General features: G+C 44.4%; 1 protein-coding gene across 2 annotated transcripts; it reads right to left on the bottom strand.

Annotated features, from left to right (window-relative positions):
• Positions 1-768: 768 nt before the first annotated feature.
• On the bottom strand, positions 769-19,752 carry CX3CR1 (C-X3-C motif chemokine receptor 1). 2 transcript variants are annotated; one of them, XM_006161341.3, is made up of 2 exons: positions 19,411-19,752; positions 769-3,206 (listed from the first exon to the last, which is right to left on the bottom strand). In XM_006161341.3, exon 2 carries the CDS (start codon positions 3,196-3,198, stop codon positions 2,128-2,130), a length of 1,071 nt encoding a protein of 356 aa, XP_006161403.1. In that variant the 5' UTR covers positions 3,199-3,206; positions 19,411-19,752; the 3' UTR covers positions 769-2,127. The 2 variants fall into 2 exon arrangements, with proteins under 2 accessions (XP_006161403.1, XP_027621300.1); XM_027765499.1 differs by lacking the exon at positions 19,411-19,752 and adding an exon at positions 4,837-5,629.
• Positions 19,753-20,398: the final 646 nt, after the last annotated feature.

Raw genomic sequence — 20,398 nt, 5'->3', positions numbered from 1 at the left:
TGCCAAGGAAGTATCAGAGACGCGGCAACAAAACAGATACCAAAGTTGCTTTCATTGAGTACACAATCTGGGAGAGCCATCTAAAATGATCATCACAAAATGCATAGAAACAGAGGGCTAAGGTCAAGAGGGAGAAAAGATGACAAAACTGCACATTATGATTGCGACTCTAAATACGCGAAGGTGTCAACACGGTCTGGACTCGTGAGTTCAGGAATGAAGACGTTTGCGAGGTTAGACCACAGATGACATTCTCTTTATCCTTATTACAATTGCTTTTCAAACTTGAATGTTTTGCACCCTCTCGCATGTTCACTGAAGACAGAAAGCTGCTCCTGTGACCCTGGCTCTCCTGGTAGGCAGTGGCATGGATGGTGTCCTTGTTTTTGTTTTTGGTTTTGTTTTTCCCCAGGTGGGCAGAGGCTTGTCACAAGGCAATTGGGAGAGATATTCAAGGCATTCAAGAGGGTTACGTCAGGGAAGGCCATCAGACTGTAGAACTAGTGATGTTCACCGGGTGCCATAGAAAGAACTAAACTTAAGGGAAATGAAATGAAAGAGAAAAAGGAAAAGAAAGAAGAAGAAAGGAAGGAAGGGAGGGAGGAAGGAAGAAAAGGAAAGAAAGAAAAAGAAAGAGAAAGAAAGAAAGAGAAAGAGAGAGAGAAAGAAAGAGAGGAAGAAAGAAGAAAGAGAAAGAAAGGAAGGCAAAGAAAGAAAGAGGAAGGAAAGAAAGAAAGAAAAAGAAAACAAGAAAGAAGAAAGAAAGAAAAAGAAAAAGAAAGAAAGAAAGAAAGAAAGAAAGAAAGAAAGAAAGAAAGAAAGAAAGAAAAAGAAAGAACGAACGAACCAGCCTTCTCTGTGTCTGCACAGTGCAGAGGTATCAGGTGACAGGAGAGGGGGAATCTGGGAACAAGACAAGAGTGCTGGGACCTGCAATAGCTCGTGGCTGGTTCCTCTTGGAAAGGATCCTCCCTGTGCAAAAGGTATCATTATCCCCTGTCCACAGATGAAGGAACCGAAGCTTGGTTAGCCCCCCATGGGCAAGCGAGAGCAATGGGATTGCATCCCACTTTGGGCCAGTTTGTAGCCGGTGCTTGAGGCTGCTGGATCCACATGGCTGACTGTGTGGTTCAAGTCCTGGATCTGGTGGCTTGAGAAACATGCTCTGTGTGTGTGTATGCATGCCCCAAATCCTGACAGGATGAGAAGGAGGAGAAGGGAGTACAGGGTTCTTTCTATTTCTGTCCCTGAACATGGTAGCAGGTGGAGATGCGTGAGGTCACATGGAAGAGACGTGGCTGAGGCTGAGTGGAAAGTGGAAAGTCCTTTCAGAAGGGGAAAGTGCTAGGGAATCTGGTGGCAATGGAGGGTTTCAGAGGCCAGGCATCTGAGTTTTGACTTGATGCAATGGACAATGGGGACACGATAGAAGGGGGGTTAATAGGAGGAAGCTAGTGGTGGCTGCTGGCCATTGTGGTCATGGAAGAGGCTGGGTCAGGCCCATGATAAAGAGGATGTGTAGCTCTCCTTACATCACATCAGAATAGTATCTATCACTCTGACTTCTTGGAAATAGGTCTTCTGTATCTCTAATGAGATGGGAATGGAAGATATCATTTTTATATTCCTTCCACCCACTCCAGGGATGGTCACCTGATACAAACTTGGCCAATCAGAACCCTTCCCTGGAATTTTGACCTTGTGATTTGAGAGGGATGGGAGTCAGTTTCTCTCTGGTGTAAAGCTGTGTTATATGAGTCTAGGAGATGCATCACTATTCAAAGATTTAAGTCAGAGAGGAAAATCTAGCTAGTTTCAAGCCTCCTGCATGAACAGCACTTACCACTCCCTCTTAATTAAGCTAGTCTGCATTGAATTTTTGCCATTTGTAAACAGAAAAAGCTCTGACATTTGTAGTAAGAGACATGTCTACCCTTTTTCAACTTTTGAGCACAATCCTCTAAAATCCTGGGGTTGCTTTGTGGCCATTGGATCCATGATTTGCGGCATCTAAGAAACAAAGGAAAAATCTATCTTCATTATCCAGTGTCAGAATCAGGAACTCTGGGTGTTCCATAGAATCAGGAACCTTGAGTGTTCTGTGGAGACGAGGCTTTGGGGATCCCTTCAGAGAAGAAGGGATGCATCTCCATCACTCGTGTAGTGAGTAAAATTGCTGCTCAGAACGCTTTCTCGCTTGCTCCTTTGCGATTCAGATGGGGAGAAACTGACATGGACTGGACGACCACACAGGACCGCCAGGCATTTACTGTACAGGTGGTAAAGGTATCTTCTGAACTTCTCCCCGGCAAACGCATAGATAAGGGGATTGAGGCAACAATGGCTAAATGCAATGATCTCCGTCACACTGAGGGCCAGCCTCAAGTCCCTCTTCAAGTCACAACTAGGAAAGAAGTCGTAGAGTTTGAGCGTCTCCAGGAAAATGACAACGTTGTAGGGAGTCCAGAAGAGGAAGAACACAATAACCACCAGTAAGATCAGTTTGATCGCTTTCGCCTTCTTGTGATTTTTGCAGGAAAACAGTGTCCGGATGATTCTGAAGTAGCAAAAACTCATAATGAGCAAGGGCAGAAGGAAGCCGAGAGAATTTACTTCCACGTTGCGGAGCACGGGCCAGATTTCCTGGAGCACCTCAGGGTAGTCACCAAGGCATTCGTTCTCCTTCCGCTTTGTGAACATGAACTGGGGTGCCGCCACTAAAATCGCTGCTGCCCAGACACCGAGGCTGATGGTGACGCCATGCTGTACGGTCCGGTTGTTCATGGAGTTGGCAGCCATGACAATGGCCAGGTACCTGTCAATGCTGATGACGGTGATGAAGAAGATGCCCCCAAAGTAGCCGATGAAGAATAGGGCGGTCGTGAGTTTGCACACGGCATTGTGGAGGCCTTCTTCGTTGATCACATAGTGAGTCCAGAAGGGCAAGGTAGCTACAAAGAGCAGATCCGACAAGGCCAGGTTCAGGAGGTAGATGTCGGCGATGCTCTTGTGCTTCTGGCTATTAGTGAGGGCAAACACCACCAGCAAGTTTCCCACCAGGCCAAAGGCGAATACAAGGGAGTAGAATATGGACATGAAGACTGTCCCAAAGGCCACGATGTCCCCCAAAAAACAGGCTTCGGCAGACTCATCGTACTCAAAGTCTTCTAAAACTGAATCAGGGGAGAGGCTGGACATGGCGAAGGCTAGATTGGAAAGGAAAACAAGTAACAGTGTTAGTTCTTGGAAGAAGAAAGTTGGGATTCTGTCTAGTCCCAGTGTAGGCAGACAGGAAGAAACAAACAGTGGTTGGGTGCCCACTAAGTTTCCCAACTCCACATGGGTCATCTTGTTTAATCCCCCTAGTCTTGGGATGGAGGATGCCACAGACCCCTTTAACAGAAAGGAAGCCAGGTCTCTGAGAGGTTCAGTGACTGGCCCAAAGTCAACTCTGAATGGCTCAGTAAGCATTTGGATCTCGGCCTTTTGTAAGTTTGGACAGATTTCGCTTTCTTTGATCTTCGAAAGTCTTCCTATGATGTAGCTAGCTTGGATGGGGTGGGGTGTGAAGGGTGAGATAGCATGTGTGGGGGTGCAACATAATTCCCATTCCTGACCTCCTCAAAGCAATTCTCCAGTGTCTTCCTTTATTTCCACCTTCTCCACCTGTGGCCTCTCATTTCTCACCCATGAAGTTAGTTATGGAGAGGTCTCAAACACTCTCCCAGAGCCCTGAGAAAATTGACACCTAGAACCCCTCATATTTCTTTTCCTTTTTCCTTCTTTCTTTCTTTTTCTTTTTTATTAATTTTTTTTTTTAAGGATTTTTCTCCTGAGGGCACATGTACTTGCTGGAGAGGGGAGAGACAGAAGGAGACGGTGACAGTGAAAGTTGAGAAATCACCCCTGGAGGGATAACCACACCACAATTCCTTATTCTCCATTCTCCTCCTGAAATTTTGGGCACACACACACACTTGGTATGATTTTTCAAGCCACCGGGTCTGGGACTCGAATTGCCATCAGCTATGTAGGTGTTCAGCACTGTAACCACCATGCCACCTGCTAACGCCATCATTTTTCTTTCTTGAGAGCCATTTTCCTTCCTCTTGGAACCAACAAGTCTTTCTCTTCCTTAGCAGATATTAGACAGAGTCACACATCCGGGGGTGACTGCATTATTTTGGGTTGCCCTGGACTTCCCTGGTTTCACCACTAGTTCTACATATTGGAAATCCTTTAGTCTCAAACCCACCAGGTCAGTTGGTCACCCCATAGTTCTAAGTGCAGAGAAGGCATTGTCCTCAGCCAGGGTCCCACAGTCATGGATGGGCTGGCTGACCCAAGGTGGAGGACAGAGTCTGTTCCACTGGCGAGGTCCCCAGACCACTACCAGGCCTGCACTTCACGTTGGCTCAATCTGCTCCACTGTTCTTATCTCTTATTTCCTTCAGAGCAGGAACTGAGAAAGAGGATACTTCCATGCAGGTTGGGAGGTAAGACTTCTCTCCTTCCCTGTCTCCTCCCATCCGGGACTCACTGGTCATTCCCTTCAGAGCTGGTGACTGAAGCACCCCGTTTGTGTTACTGCTCTGGTCACCCCATCCTCTTCCTTGTGATACCACAGACGAGCCCTTCAAAACAAACGCCTCGGGTTATCACTGCCTCCCTCTTCGCCACAGCTAATGGAAAGCTCACACTTTTTACCAAGGGAGTGTCCACACCCCACTACACCCTTTTCACGATGATTCTACTGAGGAAGTGTCTCTCCCGAATGAAGCCCCACCTACCATATTGCTTCTCCCTTCCCAGCCTCGGCTTGGTCCTGCATCTTACCCAGACTGTCCTGAGGTGAAGCAGGCCAAGGCTCTCCTGCCTGGGCCATCTTGAACTGTGGTGCAATTCTCAACCCATCACAGGCATTCTCGGTTCCAGACTGCCTCGTCCTTAGAGCAGAACTTCTGGCTGAGCCTTTAATCAATAACATTTAAAGTAGAGAGTGGTATAACATTGCTGACCTGCAGCTACTTTTGAGCTTCCTGGAGTCATTGAACATGACTCGTGCTGATAACCTGGAGAGACAGGAATTGCTGCTTGGTGCCTGGAGCTCATCTCAGAGCTTAATCTTCCCAGGTGTGCTGCTGGGTTCTTACATAGTCAAGTGTGTGGTGATTATACGTTAGGGACCCTGGGGCTAGCCACTGTCTCCCTCCCCTTCTCTTTAGTGAAATGAGCTGAAACCAAGAAGAGGCTAAAGTTGATCCAGAAAATCCTTCTGCTTGGCTTTGTGCCTGTGGTCAGTTCTTCAGCCCAGGGACTTCTGTGGGCTCAGGCTCTCATGAGAGTGAGTCCCACATCTGCTCTCTCTGGCTGAGCAATGAGTCAACTTGCTGAGTCTGACGCTCCTCACCAGCAAGACTGGGATTCATTGTCATGCCTGCCGTGGAGCTGTTCTCAGGGAGCACCTGGCACAGAGTATTACATATAGCAGGCACTTAATAAATGCAGCCTCAGGCGAGGATGCAGAAGCCCAAGGACTTTCAAAATCCTCAGGCTGCCTGGGGATTCTTAGCATCATAGAAACTTGATCTTTAAAGGTTGTTCCACCCCCTCCAAGAAATAAAATATACTTTATTTTCAGATTATTTGGGGAAGGGTATAAGTTATCCTTTACTGAACTTTACTAAGCTGCCAATGCCATTGCTAAATCATTATTTATTATTATTACCTATGTAATCCTCCCCGCAATTCTGAAAGTTCTTTATTGAACTCGCCGCTCTGTTGATATTTGTTACAAGAGGAAGAAAAGGGCTGGGAAAAAAGCACAGAGAGGCAGGGATAGTTAGGGTTTCAAATCCAGCCCCTCACCTTGCTGGGTGCCCAGGCTCAGGGCTGCCATGCGCAAAGGGACACCATTTCTGATTTGCCTCCAGATCCCACCTAAGAGGTGGTCCTAGTTCAAGGCTCTCAACATCCACTCAGCAATTGTGTAAGAAGTAGGCTCTGCTTGGCAGAAGCTCCTTTAAAGATCGTTACAGGATAGTCGCAGCCAAGGAAGGGCTTATCATCTCAATGGGGAAAATTCGCATTGATAGAGTACAGGAAGTGGGTCAATTCATTTTGCACAGATGGGATGCAGTTTCTGATAATGCCGTGGGAGGTACAGTTTTGCCTGATTGGTGATTATTTTACTAAGGAAAGCCAAAGACCTAGTCATAGGGACCTTCCCTTCTAGCCAGAAGGATTTTTCTCAGGGAGGACAGAGCAATATTCAGCAGCCCTCGTCTGGGCTACCTGGTGGCCTGAGGTCCCTAGTAAAGACCTCAGAACTATCCCAGCTGCCCCAGGAGCTCCCTCTGCTGAGTCTGCTGTGCTATGCACGTAGGTGTGCAGCCAGCGAATTGCTACCCTGTGATGAGCCATTCTGTCCCATGGTACAGGTGAAGGAAGGGGAGGGACAGCACTTTCAAAGAGTCTCTATGATTCTGAGGACATGCACTTGTCACCTAGAGACATGCCTGCTCTTTGTATTTGTTTCCATTTGGCACACAAGCGGCGCAGCAAGGTTCCTCCAAATCTAAAAATAGAGCTAAGAATTACTGTATGACCCAGTCGTCCTTTCTTGGGTATTTACCCAGAGGACAGGAAATCAGTCTGTAGGAGAGAGATTTGCACATTCATGTTTATTGCAGCAATATGCATGAAAGCTGAGACACGAACTAATCTAAGTGTCCAACAACTGATTAATGGATTAAGAAAATGTCACACCTAGACACAATGAAATACTACTCAGCTGCAAAGAACAACATCCTATTATTTGAAACCAAGTGGATGAACCTAGAAGATAAAATGCTAAGCGAAATAAGCCATACTATGAAAGACAAGTACTGTATATCCCCACTAAACATACACTGAATGTTTGCACTCTGGCAGAAACTGAAAACCTTAATGCAACAACAGTAGAGAGTAATGGCAAATGCTAAAAGCTGCATAGAGAGAGGTAGGTGGGTGGGCTCAGGAGAAAAATCATTACTATTAGTACTACTATTCTAATTTGTTATGAAGTGTGTACACTTACCCGAGGGGGACATAAAGAGAAGGAGAGAGAGAAAGCATCCTCTCAACCCGAGGGGGACATAAAGAGAAGGAGAGAGATAAAGCATCCTCTTAAATGGGATGGTCATACCGCAATCCCTTCTCCATTCTCCTCTCAGAATTTTGGGCATGCATGCACTTGTGCCCAGCATTTTTCAAACCACTGGTTCAGGACTTGAATAACACAGTTAGCCAGGTGGGATCCAGCCACCTTCACCACATCACTGGCTTGCCCAAGAGAAATAATAATTTTTCTAAAAAAAAATTGACTTTTAAAAAGAATTATTTATTTAATTTTATTTATTATTATTATTGTTTTTAAAAGAATTATTAATTTTTGTTGTTATTGTTATTATCATTATTAATTTGGCCCAAGAGAGAGAAAGGGAGAGTGAGGAAGCAAGCAACCAGACCCAGGACTTGAATCGCAGTTGGCCGTATGCAAAGTCCAACGCCTTAACCATCATGCAACCTGTCGGCCCCTATTTATTATTATTATTGTTACATTCACCAGAAAGAGAGAGATAGATTGAGAGAGAAGGAAAGCGAGAAAGCAAACTACTAGGTTCAGGACTTGAACCACAGTTGACCATGTAGAAGTCTGGCACTTTAACCACCACACCACCCGCTAGTCCCCAGGAGAAAATGATTTACAGACACAAGAATGCATGTAAGTAAGTGAACTAGGTTTTGGAATAATATGCCCCAGATGAGTACAAAATGTTATTGACAATTTAATATACACATCAGGACACTATTATCAAGTGTGTACAACATAATGTGATGTTCAGCGTCAAAGAAGGTGAATATGTTTATTCATTGATTTGATCATCACACACTATACTCGTGGTTAATGGTTAAAAAAAGCCGTATGATTATATGGGAACCAGAAATCACAATAAAAAAAAAAAAAAGTGGGACCAGCAGTTGGTGTAATGGCTATGTCCCTGGACTCTCATATAGTCGACTGCAGTTTGAGTCCCAAACCTGGTAGCTTACACTCACACTGGGCGCGTGCATGCCCAAGATCCCGAGAGGAGAATGGAGCAGAAAGGATTGCGGTGTGGCCATTCCCCCTGAGGGGTGATTTCTTGTTTTCTGTCTCTGTTACTCTCTTTCTGATGAGCGCACGTGCCCTATAACAAAAAATCTCTCCAAAAAAATTAATAAAATAAATAATAAAAATAGAAACATACACACACATAAAATACCCCCAAGCAATAATAAAATATGAGGTGTATGAAAAACCAAAGTAAATAAATAACTCAGCACAACAACAAGCGTATCATACATGCGCAACAGTAGCAGCCAACACATGAAAGGATATCTCTACTTTATGGGCAGGTAGACTGAGAGGAAGTAACTTATTCAAGGCCACCTAGCTTCTATGATGGGACTACAAATACTGTGGAAAAATGGAATTAAAGTTCTCCGTGAAGTTTTGAAGACCCAGTGTATGTGGCAGCGCTGCAATTGGGGCCCAGATATGTCCAAGCCTCTACACTTCCTCTAAACTCTGCATCAGAGTCCTCTCCCTTGCTCCCTTCCCTAAGACAAGAAGAGCCTCAGAGAAGAACCAACTCCTCTTCAGCTCTGCAGGCCGGTGTGCAGCAGAGGGAGAGGCTTGGCACACACAAATGCCATCCAAGTTGTTTTAAAAGGATAAGTTTTATATCCAGGAATTTCATTCTAGAACATTCCATGGGAGTAGTGATGAAACAACTCTTTTGACTGGCCTGTCCCTGGAGAGGCTCTCAGGGCATATGGGTGTCCTTCCTGGTCACAAACCAGAGGCCCTTGAACCCTGGGTGCTTAGCAGGTACCTAATGTGTTGAACGATTGAGTGAATGAAAAGCCTAAAGAAGCAAGAAAAGATACTCCTCAAAATGTGGAGCCCCAGGAAATGAGCCAACTCTGTACAGTCAGAAAAATAATTGAGAAAACTCAGCTTGTCAGGACCAGCAGATAGTGGAATGGTTACGTTGCTGGACTCCCATGGAGTCGACCGCAATTCCAATCCAGGACCCGGTGACTTAAAATTCTTGCTGGCTGGATGTGCGTGCATGCCCAAAATCCTGAGAGGAGAACAGAGGAGAAGGGATTGTGGTGTGGTCATCCCCCCTAGAGGGAGGTGATTTCTCTCTTTTGGTCTCTCTCTCTCTCTCTCTGTCTCTCCAGAGAGCATACATGCCTTATAACAACAACAACAACAAAACTCTCTTAAAACAAAAAAAAAGAAAAGAAAGAAAACTCAACTTCTGGGATGGCTCCGTGGTCTGGTGGTTAAGGCAGCCAGATCCCACATGACCAACTGCAGTTCAAATCCCGGATCTACTGGCTTGAAACACATGCTGGCCACGTGCATATCTGTGTCCCAAATCCTGACAGGACAGAGCAATGGCAAGATGGGATTGTGTCATGACCACACCCCACTAAACGTTCTTTCTCCCTCTCCCCCTTCCGATCTCTCTGTCTCTCTCTGGAGAGCACACGTGCTCTCCAGCAATTAAAAAAAAATAAAGAAAAAGAAAGAAACAAAGAGAAAGAAGAAGAAGGACAGAAGGAAAAGAAAGAGAGAAAACATAGCTTCTTATCCTGGTACTCTTGGAAAAGGATCTAAATCTGTGTGTGCAGCTGGTTCCAACCTGCCCTTGGTAGACAAGAGCCCAGAGTGTGTGAAGGCATCGTTTACATCAGAAATCTGACATCACACAAGGCTGTTTTCTCCATGGGATGATTCCACTCCCTTGATAACAATAGCAATGGGCCTTTGTAGGAAGAGTGGGCCCCTGCAGGGTGGACCTTTTATTTCTGGATCCCCTGAGGTGCTCAAGGATTGGGAGATGAACCTAAAGATAGAGCATCCTGGGAGCTGGACGGTGGGATAGCAAATACTGTAACACTGAGGCTGACATACATGAGGAGGTTCCAGGTTCACGTCTGGAGACCTCCCTGAGCACTTCGGCCATGCACATGCCTGTGATCAGGAGATACCTGGGGCTGGGGTTGTCAGGTGGTAACCCTGTTGGGGGTGCCTGTTTCTCGATCTCTCTCTCTTTCTCTCGGTGACTTTCTGTTTCTCTCAGTTTATGGAGGACAGAAAAAAACTTGGCGGTAGTGGTGGGGCGGTGGAATACAATCTCCTGGCAGCCAGGGAGTATGTCCACGTCTTGTTCTTGGGGGTGGCGCTCAGGGTCAGTCAAAGGCCTGATAGGCTTTATCCTCAGGTTGGACAAGGCTTTCCTCTGCTCCTGCTGATACCGTAAACCAAGTGTAACTGAATCTGAGGATTTATGCTGTTCCCGTTAAACACAGGTTTTCCATCCCATGACTGTGGAGTCTTGGTCACTACCATAGCAGTGTGATAAATATGACAATGTAACAGATTTGCTGGAAATTGATAGCTACTTTTGAATATGGTAAGAAATCTGGAAATAGTTGCATGCTAGTAAGAACTATTTTATTTAAAAATGTTCTTTAAAGCTAGATTGTAGACTATCAGAGAAAAATCATTGTGTCTGATGTTTATAAACATCTGGAAGAGGTGGCTTTCTTTCTGCATACTATTTAAACTATCTTTATTTTAGAAAAATAGTTTTCTTTTTTTCACATGAGTATTTAGAAATAGCCCCTCAATTGCTTTGTATATTTTTAAAATTTGAAAGATTTGAGGCCGGCAGGTGGCGTGGTGGTTAAGGGTGATGGACTCACACATGACTGACATGGTTTGAGTCCTGGACCAGGCAGCTTGCTTTCTCACTTTCTCTCTCCCTCTCTCTCTCTCTTGCTCTAGCCATCTCTAGTAAAGTTAAAATAAATAAATAAATAAATAAATAAATAAATAAATAAATAAATAAATAAATTCTTTAAAACATTTTTAGAAAGATTTTTTTGGCAATTGTATGTGGTGAAACATTTAATTCACTTCTGAAAAGCTATGATGTTCACTAACTATTGCATCTATGAAATTGCATCTTCTGAAATATTTTAAACATATAAAATATAAATTTGGGCCAGCAGGTGGTATGGAGGTTAAAATGGCTGGATACCGCATGGGGGATCTGCATGGTTCGAATCCCATACACAGTGGCTTGACAAACATGCCAGGCGTGTGTGTGCATGCCCAAAATCCCAAGAGGAGAATGAAAGAGAAAGGGTTGCTGTGTGTCCATTCCCAAAAAAGGATGATTTCTCACTTTTCTTTTTTCTCTTTCTCTTTCTTTGGTGAACTCATGCACCCTATAATAAAAACCCTTAAAAATGTATACATATATGTGTGTGCATGTGTGTATTATATATATGTGTGTTTAATTTTTTCCTAAGTTTTTAAAAAAGACTTAATTAATTAATTAATTAATTAGTTTATTTATTTTAATTTGACCAGAAAGGGACAGAGTGAGAGAGAGAGAAGGAAAGTGAGAAAACAAGCCACCGGGTCCGGGACTTGAACTGTGGTTGGCCATGTGGGAGTCCAGCATCTTTAACCATCACACCATCTGCTGGTCCCAATTTTTTCCTAAGTCTTTGTGTTAAATAATTATTATCTACAGAATAATTTTGTCGGCCAATAAAGCGTTCTGCCCATATCATTTTTGTGTTTCTTTCCTATCAGCCTGCATTTTACCCTGGTATATATTAATTCAAATATTATTGGAAACCTTTAGTCAATATGTAAGTTCATAATTAACTGCAATAAGTTACTTACATTCCTTCTTTTTTCTTTTTTTGGAAAACTCTCACTTCCACTTATGCTGACATATGTCAGATTAGATATATTTTTATATGCAAAAGTAATAGAGTATTAACAAGAAAATAAGCTACGTGAGATCATATTCCCTCTCCTCCTCCTGTTAAACACAGGTTTTCCATCCCATGTTACCCAGGATGTCCCAGGGCGTCCTGGTGGGATTGTATGAGTTCCCTGTTGCGGTGTCTACTCAGCGGGGTTTCATATCCACGGAGTTTCAAGAAGAAGCAGGGTTGTTGGGTGTGGCAGTAATGAGGACTCTGTCAGCTGAGGCTGCACCCTACAACTGCAGGCAGTGGTCAGCAAGAACCAAACCCTTGGACTGCCCTCGAGCCTCCTCATCCTCTGTTCAGTTAAGACAAAGTTGTATTCAGTGATGTGGAGCTAGGCGAGTTTACGCAGGACCTCGAAGCAGAGCTTTGAGTGTGTGCGGGCTCCATACCCCTGTAAAAATGAATCTCGAAGGATTTGTTTCATACGATTCCCCATTCTCCTCAACAGCCAGTCCTGGCCTACTTCCTCTGGCTCACTTCCTTTTCTCGTGTCTGCCCTTTTATTTTTTTAAAACTTTTTGGAGTGGGGGAGGTGTCAAAATTACCCCTGGTTTCCATTCAGCTTCCTTTTCTATACTTCCCTTCTCCCTTGGGGCCCAAATTATTTTCTTCTCTCAGACACTCTCATGTTGCTCTCTTCCTCTCTGGCCTTCACATCTTGCTCACTATTTTCTAAACCTCATACATCTTCTTTTTGTTTTCTACCCTCCTTGGTCCCTGTTTGCAGCATTTTAGCAAGTCCTTGAGTAAAGACTGGGTTTGTGACTCAATCTAATGCCAAGAAAATTGCAAGACTACATTTTTTTTCCCCCCTCTGGGCCAAATGAAGCTAGAGCATTGCCTGACTCTTATTCCAAATTTTCCCGGTGGAGATGCCATAGTGCTGTTAGTGTGGCAGAATCTGGAGTTACCCTCAGAAAGACCCTGTTTAGAAGCAACAGAGAGCCAGCCCTGAAACCTAGTAGTTATGGGAGCCGGGTCCCACATGGCAGACACCAGTTCAAATCTCAGCCCTGGTGGCTTATAAAACATGCCAGGCATGTACGTGCATGTCTAAAATACTGAGGGGAGGGAGAAAGGGAGGAGATAGGATTGCAGCATGACCAGGGCCCACTGGTGGGTGCTTTTCTCTCTCAACTCCTCTCTCTCTGCCTCTGGTGAGACACACACCCTCTGGCAATTAAAGAAAGGAGAGGGAACTGCCACTCCAGCGTGTCTGCTCAGCACCATGCTTCATGCACAAGAGCCCACTGCATCCTGTTCACAGCCCCACATGAGAATGTTCTCTGCACTGTGGACATAAAGCAGCAGAGGCCCAGAGGGATTTGGTTAACCTGTCCAAGGAGGTGACAGAGCCAAGATCTCAGACACAGAGACACCTCTCTGTAAAGCCCAGGCCTCTGGGTTCACAGTGCTTTTCCTCTCAGAGGAGCCGTCTGCAGGATATTACAGGCCACTCAACTTGCACTGAAAATAGTCATGGGCCCCCTTGAAAATGGTCCATGATGCAACCCTGAGTCAGTTAGGCTTCTCCCTTTGGGACTCAAAACCCTCCAGGAATGGCGAGTGGAAAATGGAGGGTGGGTGCTGATAGTATCTCCAGATAACAGTAGGTAGTCTTCTCTGCCTGACTCCCAGAATCTAGCTCTCCTCAAGGGTGATGGAGAAACTGAATTTCTTTTTTCTCTGGAGCAGGAAAGGCTGAAGTTTGAAGGGCCATGGTTCCATCTTTACATATACGATGAGATTGTTAAGACCTACCTACGTCAACCGGAGCAGAAAAAGAAATGCTCACACACACAAGCACATACAAATACACTGATGAGAAAATGAAAACAAAATGAAAAACCCACACAGTGTACAGGAGCCCTCACACTCCATGCACACATGGCTGGGGGCCCTGGGCAAGTCACTCTAGTTCTGCCTCAGTTTCCTGATGTGACATGGACATGCTGAACCAGACCACTTACTTCTAAGGGCCTGGCCAGCTCTGGTGTGCTCATCTTTTCCACAAGAATCAAGCACATGGAAGCAATCTTAAAGAGCAATGTGAATGCATGTGGCCACGTGCATAATTTGCTAGCACCCCTCCTAGGCCATGGAAGTGTCTATGCCTTGAGAGTCTCAATCCACTTCTCTCAATTGGCTCAATCTACTTTTCTCTCTAGCTTGGTCTAGCCAAAAGGAAGCACTGATAATAGAGTTGTAAAGACCTGAAATCAATAGCTCCAGCTAGGGCCAGCAGGTGGCATGGTGGTTGGGACACTGGACTCCCATATGGGCAACTGTAGTTCAAGTCCTGGACTTGGAGGCTTGCTTTTTCACTCTCCCTCTTTCTCTCTGTCTCTCTGAGGTCAAATTGAAGAAGAAGAAATAAAATTAAGTAAAATAATTAAAAAGAAATAAAGACAGAGTTCCAGCTCTGGCTCCAATTAGAATCTCCTCTGAGCATTCTCAGGCTGTGTGACCCAGAAGCATCACTATCCCAGGCATGCTCCAGGCAGTCATTCTGTCGATATTCCACCTAGGCTCACACTGCCCCTCCTGTGACGTGTGGGCAGCTGTGAAGCAGGGCTAGATTTGGGGAGGCTGGCATGTGGCTAACACATCGTAGGTGCTCTCTTCCCAGGGTGTGTTAGGCACCAGGTCAGTCTGAGAGCTAAGAGGGATCACACTGCATCTGGGCTTAGACTCTTCCCTGCCCTGACGTCCTTGGTGAAAACAAGGTCTAATGAAGACAAGGTGCGTTCTAGGGCAGAACCTGAAAGAGTGGAGGGCAGAAAGGCATGGAGAGCAACTGGGAAACCAAACCGAGGAGTGTGGGAGGAGGGTGGGCAATGGGGGAGGGCAAGAGGGAGGGAACCAAAGGGAAAAAGAAGGGAAACATTTAGGAGACACAAAAATGGCAAATGATCTGCCAATGATAATATATATATATATGTTAATATCTCTGACTGAACCAATGCACAGTGTGGTACAATGGGTAACCTCATTTGGTGTACTGTAATGACACTCAGTGATGGAATATAAAATACATACATAAATAAATAAAGAACGAGGGAAAGATTCCTCATGGCTCCTGCGAACTAGTCATTGCAGGGTAAAAGAGAAATGAAGATTTCCTACTGATAATTCAGCCTCCAGCAAACAAGCTAGCGTGGCAGGAGAGGCGAGGCCCTCAGGAGAAGATTCCTCATGGCTTCTGCAAACTAGTCATTTCAGGATAAAAGAGAAATCAAGATTTCCTACTGATAATTCAGCAAACAAGCTAGCATGGCAGGAGAGGTGATGCCTTCAGGAGAAGATTCCTCGTGGCTCCTGTGAACTAGTCATTTCAGGGTAAAAAAGAAATGAAGATTTCCTACTGATAATTCAGCCTCCAGCAAACAAGTAGCGTGATAGAACTTTAAGAATTAGGAAGAAATACACCATCCATCAGATGACTAGAAATCACCGCAGGGCCACAAGAAATATGGGAAAGCAAGAAAATACCTCTCCTCCAAGGGAAAGGAATAACTACTTTTCATCCACAAGCAGTTCAATGGAAATGTCTGATAAAGAATTTAGAACATTCATAATGGCGAAGCTAACAGAGATGGAAGAGAAGAGAGACAATGAACTGCAGAAGAGAAAGGAGGTGACGAGTCCCAGGAGGTGAGGAAATTCTTGCAAGATCTAAAAGAGGAATTATATACTTTAAAAAAGAATCAAATGGAATTGTTAGAGATGAAGGCTATAATAGAGGAAGTCAAAATCTCCCTTGAAAGTATTAAAAGCAGACTAGATCATACAGAAAATAGAATCTCAGACGTAGAAGAGAAAACTGCTGACCTAGAAAAATCCACCACAAAGTCTGAGAAAATTGCCCCAAAATTTGAGAATAATATACGAGAAGTACTAGATACCATCAAACGTCCAAATATTCGGATAATTGGCATTCCAGAAGGCGAAGAGACTCATAAGAGCATTGATAATCTATTCCATGAAATCCTGCAAGAAAACTTTCCAAACCTAGAGAGGTACTCCAAGATTCAGTCCCAAGAAATACAAAGGATCCCAAATAGAATCAAACCAAGAAGATCTTCTCCAAGACACATTATAGCCAGATTGACCAAAACCACAAAGACAAGATACTAAGATTGGCAAGAGAAAAACATCAAGTTACCTACAAAGGACATCCCATCAGGCTAACAACAGATCTCTCATTGGAAACAATGCGAGCGAGGAGAGAATGGGAAAATATATTCTAAGTGTTAAGAGAAAAGCAATTTCAGCCAAGAATACTATACCCGGCAAGATTATCTTTCATGTGGGAAGAAAAGACAAGAATATTCTCAGATAAACAAAACTTGAAAGAATTTACCAGCACCAGACCATATCTCCAAGAAGTTCTCAAGGGAGTGCTATATCAGGAAAATTAAATACAGACACACAGAAATAAGAGTTCAAAAACTAAGAAAGTGGCCAACTTAATTGTAGGGATAAGTCTGGAGTTGAATATTAAAGCCCAGAATTTAATTGGGAAAATTGAACCACAACAGAAGATAAAGTACATGAGATTGATTTGGTGAAGTATAATTTTATGACTTTTGACTAAAATATTGCTGGTTTTCTTGTGGACTTTGTTATCTGGTTGTAAGTACAGAAAGCAAACACAGATACCGGAGACAGTGTGGGAGGAGAGTGGGAGATGGCAGAGGGTAAGAGATAGGGAATCAAGGGTGGGGGAAAAAGAGCAAAACATACAGGACACAAGAAATGGAAAGTTATTTGTTGATGATAACATGTATGTTGATGCACTTGATTGAGCCAATATATAGTCTACTCTGGATGGAAAATCTCACATTGTATGCTGTAATGATGCACAGTGAATGAATGTAAATAAATAAATTTAATAAAAAAATGAAAGAAAAAGAATGGGGGAAAAAAGAAGGTAAAATAAAAAGAGGAAGGTGAAAGATGAGATTCCACCCAGGCCTGCCTGAATCCCCTTCTTTTTAGCAGAGGTCCCAAGCTCCAGTCACTGTCCCCTCCACACACACCCAACAGTGCTCCCCAAGGCTCTGTGGCCCAACTGTCCCTCCCACTGCCCCACTCCACAGAAGCCCGGGTACCTCCAAAGCACTATGGGGTAGAAATGACGGTGCAGGAGTTTTCTTGGTGGATCTTTCCTTTTGGCTAAATTTTTTCTTCCTCCAGTTTTCTATCTCAAGTATTTGAAAAAGAAAAAAAAAAAAAAAACCACAAAAACACTCCTACATTTTTGACAGGGGAGGAGAAAGAATCCTAAAATTCCATAGCCTTTCTCAGGAGTCAGTTGTAAGCTCACAATGCAGGAACCACAGGCCTCCGAGAAGCCGTGACTACAGACACTGCGCAAGCAGATAGCGAGACATAAGGAGTCGATGGAGCTTCCGGGGGAAAATGGCCTTCAGAAAGGTTTGCGGAAAATGCATATTATGAGAAATGTATGCGTGGATTTCAAACACGTGTACACGGGCATAAACTAGTACTTTCATTCCATTTTCCATGAAGTGTTGAAGTCCCTTCCTGTTTTCTCCTGTGGAGGGCATAGTGCTCATTTCTTTCTAAGGAGCTTGTTTTCCAAGGATGCAGACTTTCTGAGCCTGAGCACCCTTTCATGGGTGTAATGTGTATGTATTAAAACTGAACACTGGCACCAGCAGTTGGGATAATGTCGCTGGACTCCCACATAGTCGACCACGGTTCAAGTCCCAGACCCGGTAGCTTAAACTCACGCTGGGCACGTGTATGTGCGTGCCCAAGATCCCAAGAGGAGAATGGAGGAAAAGGGATTGCGGCGTGACCATCCCCCTGGGGCTGATTTCTCACTTTCTGTCTCTGTCTTCCTCTGTCCTTCTGGCAAGCGCATGTGCCCTATAGCAAAAACTTCTAAAAACAAAAACAAAAACAAAAAACTGAACACTACATTTGTGTCAGCAGTTCATTAATTAAAATTGTTTTATGGACCTGGCAGGTGGCATGTTGGTTAAAGGTGCTGGACTCCCACATGGTCAACGGCAGGTCAAGTCCCGCCTGGCGGCTTGCTTTCTTACTTTCTCTCTCTCTCTCACTCTGTCTCTCTCTGGTCAAATCCAAATAAACAAATGAATAAATAAATAAATAAATAAACTTAAATAAAATAATTCTTAAAAAAATCATTTTATGACAAACGAAATACATGTTCATTATAAAAACTGTTGATCACACAGAAAAGCATGGAGGAAAAAGGAAAAAACAAAACAAACAAACAAAAAGCACAAACGACTATTAACAAGACACTTTCTAAAGTCAATCACAACAACCTGTGAGCTTTCTCCTTCTAATCTTCATACATTTAGCATTTAGATAAGGGCATTTATGTTTACGTTTAAAATGCAGGTGCCATGTAAAAACATTTTATTATTAAATTTTCAAGCCTATATGAAAGCAGAGAGAACTCCTTTGCACCCGTCACCAGGCTTCAAGACTTAGCAACTCAGGCAATATTTTATCTATTTCCCACCATGGCCCTGTGAGGTTATTATTATTAATTATTATTATTATTTAGAGCATGTGCACTTGCAGGAGACAGGCAGAGACAGAGAAAGGGAAGGAAAGTGAGACAGACCCTCCAAAGGGCATGGCCATACCACAATCCCTTCTCCTCCATTCTCTCCTTGAGATTTTGGGGATACACACGTATGCACCTTTTGTGTTTTCAAGCCATAGGACTCATGACTCAAGCCACAGAGTCGCTGTGTGGAGTCCAGCCACCTTAACCACCACACCATCGCCTGGCCTGTGGGATTATTAATTTCACTCACGAACACTTAAATGTGGGTTTCTATAAGAGAAGGACTCTTTGTGTATATATATAAATATATGTGTGTGTGTGTGTATATATACGTATACATATATATACACACACACATGCACACATACACATATATATTGCATCTCAATATTTCTCACCTTAAAAAATTAGCAATACTTTTTCAATATTATCCAGATGCAGCTTTATTTCTTTAAGAATTATTTTATTTAACTTTATTTACTTATTTATTTTTAAAATTTCACAAGAGAAGGACAGATCAAGAGAGAGAAAAAAGAGAGAGAAAGTGAGAAAGCAAGCCTCCAGGTCCGGGACTTGAACCCCAGTTGGCCATGTGGGAGTCCAGCACCCTTAACCACCACAACACCTGCTGGCCCCAGATGCAACTATGTATCATGCTTTTTTTTTTCCAGTTCATATCAAGATATGAACTTTTCTTCAAGTCTCTAAAATGTAGCTAGTCATGCTTCTAACCATATTCCATCCTGTTGGCTGGGTTGCAAATGATCTCATTGTTCATCCTTGCCTCCATTCCTCCACCCCCCTGGATATTTTCAGGCTGCAATATCCTTAGAAAAATGCTCTCTACTGTTGGCACAAAGTGGTATCCCTCACCTACCTTGACCTCCACAGCTGTGCCCCACCCCTCTCGCCCATGCTGAAGGAGTCCTCTCACCTACCTGTGGTGGACCGGAGAAGGGAACCTCTGAGCGTGCCAATCAGCCACGCTGTCCCACGCAGACTCTGCCAGACGCGAGCATTTCCCTTTTCCTCCCACTGAGGGCATCTTTATTTGTAAACTTAGCCAATAGTCTCTGGTTTCCTGTGAGGTAGCCTGTTTTTAGATGCCGCTGGCAAGTAAGCTGGAAGCTCCCCGCTAGGGGCCAGCTGACCACAGGAGCATCTGCACTTACAAATCTCGAAGACCTGAGTCTGGGTCATCCTGGGCAGCTGGAGGGAGCAGAAGATTGGGAGCCGTTCTTTTTATCCCCATGTGGGTGGAAGGCAGCGAGCTGGCTCTGTTCAGCCCAGCACACTTCTGTTCTCACTAACGGGGTGCTTTTGGGCAAACTCTGACAGCTTGTGGAACCTCAGCTTTCCTGTCCATAAAAGGGAACCTCTAATGCACTCCAGACAGCAGTGGTGTGCAGATGAAATGAGTTACAGCCTTTCTCCTCAAAGTGTGGTCCCAGGTGCCTCCTGGATTAAAAATGCAACGCCTGCACCAGCTGAATTAGAATCTGCACATGGGTGACAAGCCCGGGAGATCGGTAAACACTGAATTTGAGGAGCATGGGTATTACCGTCTTAGGAGCACTGGGCGCCTGGTAGATGCTTAATCAACAGTCGTTCCTCACCTTGCTGCGAAGCGCTCAGGCTCCCTGTTCTCATCAGCTGAGCTCAGGTTATTTCTCTGAGGGCTCAGTTTCACAAACCAGCCTAGGCTCCTGTCCCTGCAACCTCTGCTCCGGCCGGATGGGGAGCTGGCTGGGCCCTGACGCTCCTGGGCCATGCTGCAACTCCCCGTCCTGACCACTCTGTCCTTCCAGTTGCCAGGTGAACCTCAGTCACCACCGCCTCACCACCTTCCCACGGCGTCATCACCTGCCTGGCTCTTAGGGCACATGCTAATCCCACAGTGCACGTTCGTTAAGTGGTTGGGACTCC

The sequence above is a fragment of the Tupaia chinensis genome, unplaced genomic scaffold (assembly GCF_000334495.1).
Source record: "Tupaia chinensis unplaced genomic scaffold, TupChi_1.0 Scaffold138441_1, whole genome shotgun sequence".
In the NCBI taxonomy this organism is placed as follows: domain Eukaryota; kingdom Metazoa; phylum Chordata; class Mammalia; order Scandentia; family Tupaiidae; genus Tupaia; species Tupaia belangeri.
Note: the sequence above shows the minus strand (reverse complement) of the source record. Positions and strands in the feature narration are given on the sequence as shown.

Bases quoted from the DNA above. Each gene is read 5' to 3' on its own strand.
- CX3CR1 (XM_027765499.1), bottom strand. From the start codon at position 4,987: ATGTTATTGATTAAAGGCTCAGCCAGAAGTTCTGCTCTAAGGACGAGG. The intron at 3,207-4,836 runs GTAAGATGCAGG...TTTCCAATCTAG, and splicing joins TTCACCTCAGGACAGTCTGG to CCTTCGCCATGTCCAGCCTC.